The sequence below is a fragment of the Salvia splendens genome, chromosome 18, assembly GCF_004379255.2.
Source record: "Salvia splendens isolate huo1 chromosome 18, SspV2, whole genome shotgun sequence".
In the NCBI taxonomy this organism is placed as follows: domain Eukaryota; kingdom Viridiplantae; phylum Streptophyta; class Magnoliopsida; order Lamiales; family Lamiaceae; genus Salvia; species Salvia splendens.
The window spans coordinates 12815414-12829898 of record NC_056049.1 but is presented as its reverse complement, the minus strand read 5'-3'; the positions used below and the strand labels follow the sequence as shown (position 1 = coordinate 12829898).

The window sequence follows — 14485 nt, the reverse complement described above, 5'->3', positions numbered from 1 at the left end:
TGGGCCACTTCTTGTTTTGGACTATTTGGAATTTAAATGGAGAAAAGGGGTTAGTATTGGGCCACTTTATACGTAAGAATAATGCCAATAGGTGGTGGGAATATAATTTTTAGGAATTTATTCCGACATCGTGGTTAAAATACGAGGAGCCAACAGAGGAACTTTGGGCAGCCGCCGAAAGATCAAAAACCGAGAAACGAGATAAACGATTTTTAATTAGGGTGCATGCATCTTATTTATTTACTTGATTCATTGTGTTGATTTATGTGCTATTTAAATGCTAAAGGTGATTCCTTGCAAGCGAGACGTGATATCAAGGGAAGGGAAATAATTTCGAATTAAGGACTTAAGCGAACGAGGTGGGCTTTCTTTTTAAATAAGGGTTATGCCTTAAGTTTATTTTTATGTGAAAATGATATGAATATTTGTCATGCCGTGTTTTGTTTTATTCTATGGAACCTATCTGATGTGGCTTTTGCCATCATGTAACACCCGTACCTTAAGTTTGAAATTTACTTTTATGTAACGGAATAATTGATAAAATTATTTCGAAATGCTATGCTTCTCGATAAATGTGATATGGGAAAAATTATGGTTTATGGGTTTGATGGGAAAAGGAATGTGTTTTCTTTTTAAAAATGAACGTTGGGAGACACGTTTAAGGTCTCGTTGAAAGGTCGATGATGAAATTGCTATTCTTTAGCAAGACGAATGAATTAAATGGAAAGAAATATATGTTTTATGGATAACGACGCGCGTAAAGCAAGGAACGGTTGAATGAATAATATATTTGGAACAACACCAAATATAAATTATGTACGATTTCTCGTACTTTAAATTTTTGGTTATGAAGAACGAGATAACAAAATTAAATAAGGGACCGTAAATTTTAATTGATGAAGGAAAATACGAAAAATATATAAATGTATGAATTTATTTTTGGACTTTCCAAAAATAAATTTGAAGTTCAATTAAATATGAAATAACTTGGATTTTAATAACTCTTTAAATCCATTCTAGCTTGGGCTTGTAATTTAATTGTTGATTTTAGCCAAATTGGAAATTAAATCATGGGAGCCCAAGTATGGATTTATTTTAGCTAAGCCCAAATTAATTCTTCTTCCCCCCACCACGTCCGACGGTTCTTTCTTTCCCCCCCCATGATGTTCACGGTTTTCAACTCCCCACTTCCCCATCAATATCTACACCCCAAAAGCCACCCCCACCTTCATAGTACACAACAAAAAAAGAGAGAGAGAGAGAGGCGGCGAGAGGAAGTGCCGAGGAGAAGGAGGAAGCTTTGAGCCATCCATCTTGTGTTTTCTTCCATCTTTTTCAATCTTCTTGGAGGTATAATCCATTCCTATCATAAAGCATGTGTTGTTTTAAGCTTTACATGCATATAGCTTTGATTATCCTCCATAACCAATTCAAGTAAGAAACCAACTAAGAATCAACCGAACGATCGCCGCGCGTAACCGAAACTTAGAAAGAACTTAGCTTTATGTTCATAACACGTGTTGCGAGCCTTTGCGGAGTGTTTCCGGGCGGGTTCGGAGTGGTTCGGAGGGGGAGAAGCCGCCGCCGGCGACGGGCAGCGGCGGACAGCCGCGCTCGACGTTCTCGGTGCGGATGACGGCGGCCGGTGACGCGACGGTGAGGCAGCAACCCCGGCGTGGCGAGGCAGCAGCCCCAGCCGCACGGCAGCGGCGACGTGGACTCTCCTCCGCGGCAGCAGCTCCCGCCGGCGAGCAGCGAAGACAGTAGCTTCCTCGGCGGCTCCAGCTGCGGAGGCAGGCGGCTCCAGCCGCGACGGTGGCAAGCCGGAGGGAGAACGACGACGACGGCAGTGGTGGCGGTCGGCTGCTGTGTGATTGCCGAGAGAGAGAGAGGACGACGGGGAGAGAGAAAGAGGGAAGAGAGAGAGAGTGTGTTGGAGAGGGAGATGATTTTGGGCCAACATTTTATTAAGTTTGGGCCATGTACTTCTTTTAATTTGATGGGCTTCCTAATTAATTTTTTGGAGGAATAAGGTGGGCTAAGCTTAATCTTATGGGCCGGAAATTAAAATTTAATCGGAAAAAATATTTAATTAATTTCCGGAAGACTTTTTAAAGAATGAACAATTTACCTAAGTATGAAATGATACCTTTTTTTTCAATGGTAAATAATTATGAAAATTTAAAGTATACGCTTGAATAATTTTTAGAAATTATTTTCAACGTTATGGAAAATACGAGGAGCCAACGAAGGAAAGAACGAGCGTAAGCGGCCGACCGGCGTCGCACGCGACGCCTTGGGCGGCCGCCGAATAACCGAAAATGCACGGAAATCAAGAAAGAGAATTAAAAGATTTGAATTAGAGTGCATGCATTCCAAATATCGTCGTTACCGAGAATTGATATGAATTTTATGTATTTTCCGAGAAGGTGGTCCGCACGCACTCTAACAGTCGGAACGAGGAATTCTTACGGAAATCTTAAGCTTTTGAGGTGGGCTTTATTCTTTAACGTTTATTTTAAATCAATATGTTTACGGTGTTATAAGGATGTTTCTATAAGTATGTCATGTCGTGTTTATGTTTTGAAACTGCCTATCTGTTTGTCTACTAGAATAAAACTCTACTAGACTTTGATGGTTAACGAATTCGGGTCTAACTAGGGTCTACGCCCTACTTAGACTAGTGCACTGATGGGGATCGTGAGCCATCCCCTAGGTCGGCCGGTCCAGTGATCGAGATTGTGGCCACAGTCTCGTTTCACATGATGGTTCAGATATGGTATATGATGGAGGATGATATTGGTCCGCGCGGACACTTTTTAAGGAAATGAACTTTAGTGTCTCTCGGCCTTTTTAAAGTAAAACTCGGGATTCACACGATGATGGCTTGACTTATCTTAACGGTGAATGTTTTTGGGCATGAGTTCACTGGGTGCACCAAGTACTCAGCCCCTGCATATGTTTTCCCTATGTGCAGGTTGAGCGGGGTCGGGAGGCGGAGGATGTTGAGCGATGATCCAAGAACGTATTAAATCACTGTTCCGGTTACTATTATGTCTTCATACATAGTAGTAGCTAAACTCTCAAAATTGCTTCCGCTACTCAATGATTTCAGAATTTCTGTTATTTTCTTTGAACTGTTGAACTCTGTTACTTCCTTTATGGTTGAAATCTGTTATCTTTCATTATGAGACTTGGGTTTTGAAACGTTGATCGATTTAAATGGAATTACCTCTTTGATTGTTAAGTTGTATTGCCTTGAATTGATTATTCCCCCTTCTTCCCCGCTTCTTAGTTCCCCCACTAGTCACGATTTTTCCCGTGCTTCCTATCCTTAGGAAGTGCGGTCGTGACACATCAATGGATAATCGAATTCGGGTCTGACTAGGGAGCGAGTCCCTACTCAGGCTAGTGTACACCAATGGGGATCGTGAGCCGTCTTTTGGGTCGGCCGGTCTAGTGACTTGGAATGTGGCCACATTCCTTGTCATCAATGGATCAGATATGGTAGACATCTATGGGAAAATGACTGCAGTCACGAGTTTTACTATGGAAATGATTTTAGTGTCTTGGGCAATTTCTAAAGTTAAAACCCCAAGGTCACTCAATGGTGGCATGATAAATACTTTTTATAAAATGTTTTCGGCATGAGTCCACTGAGTGCATCAAGTACTCAGCCCTGCATTTCTTTTTAAAAATGTGCAGGTTGAGCGTGACGGGTGCGGTGGGTGTTGAGCAAGACCGTTTAAGAAAGTTAAGTGTGTAGAATGTGTCATGTCTTCACACGTGGCATATTCCTTCTCTCAAATGCTTCCGCTAAGTAGTTGTCCTTCTTTTGAGTTCTTGTATCGTTGAGATAGTATTCATTTTTGAGTTGTTGATTGTTGAGATACTTTGATTTTATTCGAGCTATTCCCATTTGTTTCGAGCTTTGGTCGGGTTGTGTTGTTTTCCCCTTTCTTCCCCGCTTCTTTAATCCTCCCTTAATCGCGATCAACCGTGTTTTCTATCCTTAGAAAATGCGGGCGTGACAAAGTGGTATCAGAGCAATTTTTCTTTCCGCTCTGGACCCGAGAGTCTTTTTCAGTCATAGTCTAGACTTGTTTCGCTAGACTAAAATAATAAATAAAATAAAATAAAAGAAGATAAAATAATAATTGTGCATTGAAGGCTCAACATCCCGCTTCGACACGCTCAACCAAGAAAGAGGTAATTTATTTTTATGAAAAAAAATTTTATGAGAGTTTTCAGGCAAGGAGATGAGAAGCTATGGTTATGAAAACAAAGTATGTTTTATAATGGGATAGAAGAGCTATGGTTATGAAAACAAAATATGTTTTACAATGGGATAGATGAGCTATGGTTATGAAAACAAAGTATGTTTTACAATGGGATAGAAGAGCTATGGTTATGAAAACAAATATGTTTTACAATGGGATAGAGGAGCTATGGTTGTGAAAAAATATGTGTTTTGTGAGAAGATGAAAATCTATGGTGATAAAAAGATGTATGTCTTGCAATGGGGTGACTTGTCTTTTATGAAAAGATTTGATCAATGGAGTGATCAATGGGATGACTTGTCGTTTAGTTGGATCAAAGGTATGATCCTTTGGAGTCATTGGATTGTCAAGAAAAACAACGGCTAACACAGATTATTCATGTCATTGGGACGTAGAAAATGGCATCTCACCCCTACCATCTTTCTAGAAACATCGTTTTGTTCTATGTTAGATTGCTTTTCTCATGACGAAGTTTCTTTCTTATCGCGTCCTTTTCTTTTCGTCGCTCGGGAAAGCGAAAAATGTTCATACTGTACTTTCTAAGTTAGAGTTCATATTGTGTTCTAGAAGGAACGCATAACTAAGTATTCTAAGTTCTTTGGAAATTTCAATTTCCCCATACTAGCAACATGATTCAATGACTACCTCAAAAAGAGATATCATTTCACCAATTGCTACCAGACTCGTATACTTTATACTTTCATATTTCAGTACCGTTTCCATTTTGGAAAGTTACTTCTTTTATTCATACATTCACAGTCTTTAGCCAAGAAAAGACATACTAACTCTTTCTTTAAGCATGCTACAAAATCAAGAAACATCAACTCTTTCTTTGAACTTAGTGTTTTCATCTGTTCACTCAAATTAACTGCTTGAGTTATTTCTCCATTTCAAACTTTTAAACATCTTGACTTTCTTTTTAAAAAAAGAACAAGTTACTTTTTTCCTCATTGAGCGTGATTGGTGGGAGTGCTAAGAGCATTTTCATCGATTAGACAGTCTAGTGGAACAAGGCTAGACCAAAGATTTTCAAAGAAGACTCTCGGGTTCAGAGCTAGAAAGAATGCTCTGATACCACTCTGTCACGACCACATTTTCTAAGGATAGAAAACACGGTTGATCGCGACTAGGAGAGGATTTAAAGAAGCGGGGAAGAAAGGGGAAAAGCAACACAACTCGACCATAGCTCCAAACAAATGGGAAAAGCTCGAAATAAAATCAGAGTTTTGAACAAAATAGACTTGAGTCTTTTAAGATGCACAACGGAAGCAAATGAACGCGGTTCCATGTATGAAGACATGAACCTCCGAGAGTCAAAATCTGACTGAATTAAATGTCTTGTCTCAATAGCACTTCCCCCACCACTTCGCTGCTCAACCTGCACATTCAGAAATATATGCAGGGCTGAGTACAAAAGTACTCAGTGAACACATTGCCAAAAATACAAGTATACATTTGAAAATATTGTCAAGCCATCACCACAGTAACACTCGGGGGTATTTATTGAAAAGGAACCGAGCTTACTAAAAATATTCACATTGGGCTGCAGCCCCCTTTTTCCTATACTTAGCCATATCTGATCACATTGTGCCGTTGAGATGGTGTTCTCACACGGTCACCTTCCTTGCCCATCATGTCAGAGGTATCCTTGTGCCGGGAAGGTGGCCACCTTCCGCGGTTACCTTCTCTGCCGTTCCCGGTCAGAGGTATCCCGTGTACACTAGTCCGAGCTGGGACACCACCCTCACTGGGACCCGAATTCGACTTATATATCATCATTCATAATTCACTTGGCCTTAGCCAACAGATAGGCATCATATAAAAACATTTATGGCAAGACAACTATCTTTAAAAGTCACGAACATGTGTTCGTGCATTCATAAAATACGATTTGTATTTTTAGTATAAGAAAGCTCACCTCGTGCGTTTAAATTCCACAACTTGAATTTAATTACTCCTTCCATCACTTGCTCGTAGAGATAGCCTTTAACTGATTCAAATAGATAATTTAACAGAACTCCAAATTCCTCTTCCCGTTCTATAACCCATATACCCAAGTTTATTTTGCTTCTGCTTACTCATAGAGCCTTTTTCATTTTTCTTTTCTTTCTCGGACTCTTTCATGTTCCTCCCTCCACAATGCTTTTTTCACTAATTTTCTAATATTCTCCCCATCTTTAATATCACTTTTCACTTTTTATATTACCATGAATAACATAACTTGACTCATCCTCACCTATACACTACACACGTCAACTATATGAAACAAATAGTGCCACCTTCTTTCTTTTTCTCTTACACGTGTCCAAAATTTCAATCCATATATATCAACTTGAAAAAGTGTTCTACTGCAAACTTAATAAGTTAATATATATACCCCACAAAGAAAATAAACTACACATATGTATAAACTATTAAAATATTGGACAAAAGTCCGGAAACATGGCACCTATGTGCATACACATTCATTACCTTTCTAAATTAATATACACGTTTATAGATTACATATACTTAATTTAACTATACTAAGTCATCAAAAATTATTTGTTGCAATCGCTTATGAATGTTATGTCGTGTTAATGACAAAATAATTTTAATATAAAATGAGATATATACTTTAGTTAAGAATGTTACATTATGCACACTTTTGTATAACTAATTAATCTACTAAATAATACGCATGCACCATACATATAATTAAGCTAATTTAATTAGCAAACTAATTATATATTTTTGTATCTTGTTATATTTTTTTTTATATATTTAATTTGAGTTAGGGATGTCACAATATTTCAACCTTACCTTCATAATCTATTTTCCTTGACACGGAGTTCTTCTCCTTCCTTTCTTTTTCTGATTCTTTTCGAACAAAAACGTAGCTTACAATAAGGAGTATTTTTTTTAACAATCAATATGCGAAATCTCTTTATGTCGTTTCTAAGAGTTATAAATATTAATAAAATTGTATAACCTAAGATTCATGGGTTAAGGAGTCGTATAGAAACTTGGGTTGTTACATTACTATCTCCAGTTTAACTCTTTAAATATCAAATCATTAAATCTCGTGCCGAAAAGAACTGTCTCGCTTATGGCGAGACGGAGGGAGTATCTTTTTTGAGATATTATATATACTCTTATCAATCTTAATCTAACACGTGATCCTCTCTCGATCCTCCCATGCCATTAAGTTGTTTCACTCAACTAGAGCATTACCGAACATGATTGAATGAAGTAAATACTCCATCTGTCCCACAAAAATATGAACATATATGATATGACACTAGAATTAAGATAAAATTGGTAAAATAAGAAAAATGATGGAAATGGTAGTTAAAGTAGTGATAGTGCATAGTGAGACCAATTATTATTAGTATTTTAATAGTTGTATAAGTTGTAAATAACTTGATATATAGGGGTAATAAATTGGGATAGCTTTTCATAAATGGACATGTCAATATTTTTATGGGACGAACAAAAATGGAAAGTGCACATATTTTATGGGATGAATGCGGTGTATGTTTTGGATATCAAAATTTAGAATTAAATAAATATGAAGAGCTACTCTAAAATCCCTAAAATTCAACAAATTAGTTACCCATAGAAAATTTAAAATCTAGCTAGATTTTGAAATTCAATTTAGCCGACTGCGTCACCTACTGTGATGAACATGTCCACAACCAGTCTACTAAGTAAAAGAATTAGACTTATTTGCTTCTTATAAATGTTACAAAATTATTCTTTAAATACATAATAAATAAATACTTCCTCCGTCCCACCACAAGTGATCAATTTCCTTTTTTAGCTTAAAACAAAACTTCAATCACTTACTTTATTCCATCTCTCTTACTTTATTCTCTCTTTATCTCTCATATTTTTTCCTCTCTTATACTTTACTATCTCCACTTTAACTCAATACATATCATTTTCTTAATTCCCGGGTTCAAAAGAAATCCATTACTTATAATGGGACGGAGGGAGTACAATTTAATAAAATTACTTCTTCTTGGTTTGGGTAAAAATGTATTGTAATGTTTATTGCATACAAAATAGTTACAATTGTGTCTATTGCTCGAAACATGTTTTTCATTGTATAAGCATCAACCATAACAGGTGGGTGCACATTAGTAAATAATGTACTCCACTTCAATGAAGTTGAAAACTTGTACTCTCTATGTCCCATTGAAAGTGACCCACTCTCTTTTTTAGTTTGTTCCATCTAAAATCACTCATTATTAAAAATAGAAATTTCATTATCTCTACTTTATTCATTCTCTCGGCTTAATACATAAATAAAATTGTATACATTTCGTGGCGCCCAAAAAAATGGTCATCAATGATGCATTTAGTTCCTTATGGGAATTACTTAAACAATGAATTTTTTTTTTATTATGCGACACTATAAAGACAAAATCAATTTGATAATTACCAACTCCGTCCAAAAAAATAGAGTAATTTTACCAATTTTTGTCGTTCATTAAAAGTAGATAAACTTTTAAATATGGAAAGTTTTAAACATTTCAATACTACTAATAATGTAGACCCCACAATCCACTAACATTACTTTTCTCTTAGTTTACTAATGTACATTAAAACTTGTGTCATACTCCCTCCATCTCTGAAATTTTGTCACATTTTTCTATTTTTATCCGTCCCATAAAATTTGTGACATTTCACTTTTTTACTATTTTTGGTAGTGGACTCCACATTCCAATAACTTATTCTCACTCACATTTTATTACTCCTTCCGTCCTACGTTACTTGAAGCGTTTTTTTTCACGGGATTTAAGAAAGTTGTATTTAATGAGTTAAATAAAGTAGAAGAGAGTAAAGTAAGAAAGAGGAGAGATGATAAAGTAAAAGAAAGAATAAAGTAAGTAAAAGAAAGAATAGAGTAAGTGTGATTAGATGTTTTGTTTTTAGCCAAAAAGAGAAATGACTCAAGTAACTTGGGACAACCCAAAATGGAATACGACTCAAGTAACTTGCGACGGATGGAGTATAAAACTAATCCTTTAAAAATAGGACCCATATCCTACCAACTCTTTCAATCCACTTTTTATTAATCCCTCCGTCTCGACTAAGATGACACATTCTTTGGCCGGCACATAATTTTAGGAGTTATTGGTTAAAGTGTTTAATTTGATAGAGAAAATGTGGATGTAAGTATTAAAATAGAGAGAGAAAGAAAGATGAATATTTTAATAGCAGTGAGAAAAAATGGTTGAGTGTATTAATTAAAGAAAGAAAGTTTTCAAAGAAGGAAATGCGTTATCTTTGTTCGGACAAACTAAAAAGGAAAACATGTCATCTTAATCGGGATGGAGGGAGTATATTTTTTAAACTCGTGTCCAGTCAAATTGTGACAATATTAGAGGACGGATGGAGTACATATGTGTATTAAAATACTAGCTAGTATTAAAGTTTGTTAAAATTTTTGGATTGAAATCCAGTTTAGATTCATACTGTATTATTTTCAGACCTCGTAATATTCCATAAATAAAACGACAGACTGACTTAATGAGATAAAAGTTTGAATATGATTACTCTTTGATTTGTGAAATCGGATAATGTATTTTGCTTCCTGCTTTCTCTCCATCACCGTCTAGTGGAATCAATCTCAATCTCACCTAAGCTTTTCTCTGATACTCCATTTTCCCAATGAGATGTTCAAACGAATCTATATCTATACCCATCTCCCATTTCTGCCAATTTGTGCATTATTCTCTCACATTCACAATGCATAACCTCTGATCTAGGTATGCTTCAGATTCATTAAAGAGCCGTCTTCTCTTTTATTGTAGTTTGCTCTTCTCGTAGATATCCATTAGATTTCCAATTGATTATATCTGTTGTGTGGGATTTGTTTTGGTTGGGAAATGGTGAGTTTCAGGGCATCATGAAATCATATAAACCACAGGAGATGTGAATGGCATTGTCTAATTTGAGCATTGTTTCTTGTTTGGTTAATTTAGTGAGGTTTTCATAGGGATTGGTTTTCCTACGCCAAATTAACTCTGCTGGATTTTCGTGGCTAAGCTCTTGGTTAATAAGTTAATCGAAAAGTGTGCAGTGTTGGTTAAAGGGCCTTCTTATGCAAATTTTGATCGAAGTTTCATTGATTAAGCTATTGCTTCTCCTGATTGAATTGTAAAAGTATAAATGTGATGATGGTGGTGGTGCTTCCCAATGAGAAGATGAATACTTTCAGTAGGAGTCTTTCCTCGAAAGTTAAACAAAGGGCTGCTTATGTTTCACGGGTTTTTCGTGCTTTGGTTATCATTGGATCACTAGTTTGTTTCTTGTTGGCCATTGGTTGCGGATACATGTATGTTCTGCCAAATATTGCACATGCTTTACATGATCGTGAGTACGGATTCTCCAACTCTGGCACTTCCATAGATACTTGTGATGTATTTGACGGAAAATGGGTGATGGATGACCGCTACCCCTTGTATAACGTCTCAGAGTGCCCTTTTGTAGAGCAAGGATTCAATTGCTTAGCTAATGGTAGAGTGGATGACGATTATCTCAAGTGGAGGTGGAAGCCAAAGCACTGTGACATTCCAAGAGTTAATGTGCAGCTCACTTTGGAAATACTCCGAAATAAAAGAGTTGTTTTTGTTGGTGATTCTATGAGTAGAACTCAGTGGGAATCTCTGATATGTTTGCTAATGTCTGGATTGGAAGATAAGGAAAGTGTTTATGAAGTCAATGACAACATCATAACAAAGCAAGTTAGGTTTTTAGGTGTACGGTTCAGTTCTTTCAACTTCACCATTGAGTTTTATCGATCAGTTTTCCTTGTGCAACACAACTGGGCACCCAGAAATGCACCAAAGAATGTTAGATCAGTACTGTTGTTGGACAGATTAGATGATATCAGTAAAGAGTGGATCAACTCAGATGTTCTGGTTTTTAACTCTGGTCAGTGGTGGGTTCCGGGGAAGCTTTTTGGGACGTAAGTTCTGTTACCTCTCCATTTTGTTTAATTCTAGGGTACTCTATTGTCGAGTCACAGTAGTATATGCAAAAACACGTCTCGACTTCTTTCATTTTGTTTATCATATCTGTTGTACACTTGTTTTTGCATCAGAATAAATTCTTTGCACTTACTGTATGTTTACATTATTTCAAAATTCAATTGTTTTGTGTTTGTCTCATCGTGAGAACATGAAGTGTTGGTGAAAATCTGTGTACTTGTTTGTGGCTACATTGGACAGAGATTATTCTTTTCTTTTCCATCCTTTGATAATATATTCTTTTTGCGTCATAAAGTACTCTGAAGTTCTTATTATATGATCAGTTATGAGTAATTGTAGCTTATCAAATTAGTTTTCAGTATCATCTCATCTGAGCCAGAGATAGTCAGAATTTGCATAATGAGCATACTTCCTATTTAAGCAGAACTGTTACTTCATTATTTTTGGGGAAGTTTCCTCTTATTATTTGTGCTTGGTGAAAATGCAGTGCCTATAAATTTGGCTATGATTTCATTACTTGGAAATTGGAATTCAATTTTCTACTTTAGAAGTTTTTATATTCTTGAAACTACAGCCAGAACTTATATACTACTCCCTCCGTTCCATAGTAATAGAGTCATTTTGCCATTTTGGTACGTTCCATAGTAATAGAGTCATTTCCCTTTTTCGTAAAAGTCAACACATTTTCCACACCTACTTTACTCTCTCTTACTTTTTTCTCTCTTCATCTCTCTACCTTTTTTTCATTTTCCACTTTATTCTCCCTTTACCTAACTCACCTAACACAATTTTTCTTAATCTCCGTGCCGAAAAGAAATGCCTCCATTCTATGGAACGGAGGGAGTACTTACAACTAATCTACCCAGACTACTCTCTTTTTGCATATAACTTGTTATATATACAATGCTTGTATAATTATTTTAATACTTTCAGCATCATTTTAACGAGGATATGAATCGACGAATCTTGGGTATCCATTCTAGTTCAAAAGTATCATCAATTATTTTCGAGCATAGGCTTCATACATTGCTTAGTTTCCTATTTGGAAGAATTGTTTTGTCAATTAGGTATGCTAATTAACTTGATCAAAACTACTCCAACTTTCTCAATTAGTTTTTATACGTGCAAACCATGTTCGTCAGCAAACTTGTTTGTGATATATACTATGGAAACAATTCATCTTGAATTATATATAGTTATATATATATTCAGAGCTAAATTATTATCATTATATTTTCCCTATTACTTGAAATAAAATATTGTGGATGTAATGTAGCAAGATGTGTCTCATTCTGTGCCGCTGTTTGTGTTGAGTTTTGTCTGTTTGAGTTTGTGTATGATTGAATTGAGCTCTTTCACAGGGGGTGCTATTTTCAGGTTGGTGAATCACTTAAACTTGAAATGACGATTGGTACGGCCTTCCGAACAGCGTTGCAGACTTGGTCATCTTGGGTGGACAGTATGATCAACCCAGAAAAGACACATATCTTCTTCCGAACTTTTGAACCGTCTCACTGGAGGTACTCTCCTCAATTTCGAACAATAATTTATATAGTCAGTAAATTCTTATATGCTTTTCAAAAGTTATAATCAGATGTGCAGTAATGCTACAAACCTGAAACTTATTTAGTGCTTGGAACCCATTGACATTCTTTGTTAAAATAGTCTGTTTTTGTCTCCATCAAGCTGTGATAGTTTTATCATGTCAGTTGTTTTTGTCTGCATCAGGAATCTTACTCTGCGGCAATGCAATGTGAGTAAGTTACCTCTTCCAGATAGCGTGGGAAAGGATTTAAGTCCATTCTCTGAAGCGGTGTTTGAGGTTGTGAATGGTATGGTCGCACCTGTGACTGTTCTTCATGTAACTCCCATGTCAGCATTCCGAAGTGATGCACACGTGGGGACCTGGAGCGACCGACCATCTCTATCTGATTGTAGCCACTGGTGTCTACCTGGAGTACCTGACATATGGAATGAAATACTCATTGCTCATCTGTTTGGTAATCGCTGAGCACTTCTAAGTGAAACTACATGGTATGCCTAACTTCCGCATTCACAATTGTTAATCTCTTTTTGTCGTAATGCTGAACTCTATAACATAAAACAATGAATCGATAGATAGTTATTTGACCTTGAAGCTTCAATTTACATATGATTCTAGCAGATGTTATCATATATGTAAAATGTAAGCGTACTAAACCAACCTATCGATTTTAACTGGAAAATGGAAGATGTGGAACATGTTTATGCATTTAAGTATTTTCCTTTCGACCGTATACTTGATGGTTGTGGCATATCATCGATCATATCTAGTGCGCTTTCGGTTCTTGATAATTTTCTCATCTTGGGCAAAATAGTAACAAAGGAGTATTCCATTTTTATTTACAGTTGATGCATTGGCTTGTTATCTCTGATCGCTTCTAGGTAGAATTGATATTGCTTCTCAACTGCAACGTTGAGTTTATGATCGATTGTGTGACAAAACGTTGGTTTTATTCGTATGCAGACGTTTGAGTTGCGCTGATCGGAGCAATTATAAAGAGTTATATACTCCATACAAGACAAAGTTGCCTCTTTGAGAGGGAGAGCGAGAGCGAGGGAGAAATAAATCAAATGAGTATGTTGGACAAAACCGACGACTTCTTTCCCTTGTAGTGTTGTTAGCAAGTGTTCCAATTTTGGTTCATATTGGCCATTTAAGGATTTATTATATGTCCCATTGAAGATGCTAAGATGACTCATTACTAAAAATATAAACACCCTTATCCCTATTTTATTCTTTCTACCTAACGCACAAAATAAACTGCATAAAATTCCGTGCCCCCAAGGAGGGGGGGGGGGTACGTTGACTGTTGTTAACCTGGAATTTCTTTTATTTTTACTTGAAAATTCCAAACTTGATTTAGTTGTAGTTTGGTATGCAACTTTAGTGTATCGTTTACCATTGATGTTGGACTTTTTTTAGCTCTTATTAATAGAAAATTGCATATTTGGATTTTGGGCTACGGTTTCCATCATTTGATCAAAATAAGGCAGCAATTTGTCACACCATAGTTCTGTTGTAAATGCAGTGATCCACTTCGCTTCTCTTCGTCTAGCTTAGTTCACTTTATCTTATTGTTTAACTTTGTTTCCATTTAGGCCGAATATTCCCCAATACTCCAAGTTTACTTCAATAATCAATTTATTTACAGTAAAATATACTAACACGTATACAACTATTAG

At 36.3% G+C, this 14485-nt stretch overlaps 1 protein-coding gene across 1 annotated transcript; it reads left to right on the top strand.

Moving 5' to 3' along the window:
* Window positions 1-9831: 9831 nt before the first annotated feature.
* Window positions 9832-14118, top strand: LOC121776013 (protein trichome berefringence-like 7). Its single transcript, XM_042173132.1, has 5 exons — window positions 9832-10036; window positions 10267-11238; window positions 12622-12780; window positions 12989-13294; window positions 13767-14118. The coding sequence occupies exons 2-4, from the start codon at window positions 10445-10447 to the stop codon at window positions 13269-13271; spliced, it is 1236 nt and encodes a 411-aa protein (XP_042029066.1). The 5' UTR covers window positions 9832-10036; window positions 10267-10444; the 3' UTR covers window positions 13272-13294; window positions 13767-14118.
* Window positions 14119-14485: the final 367 nt, after the last annotated feature.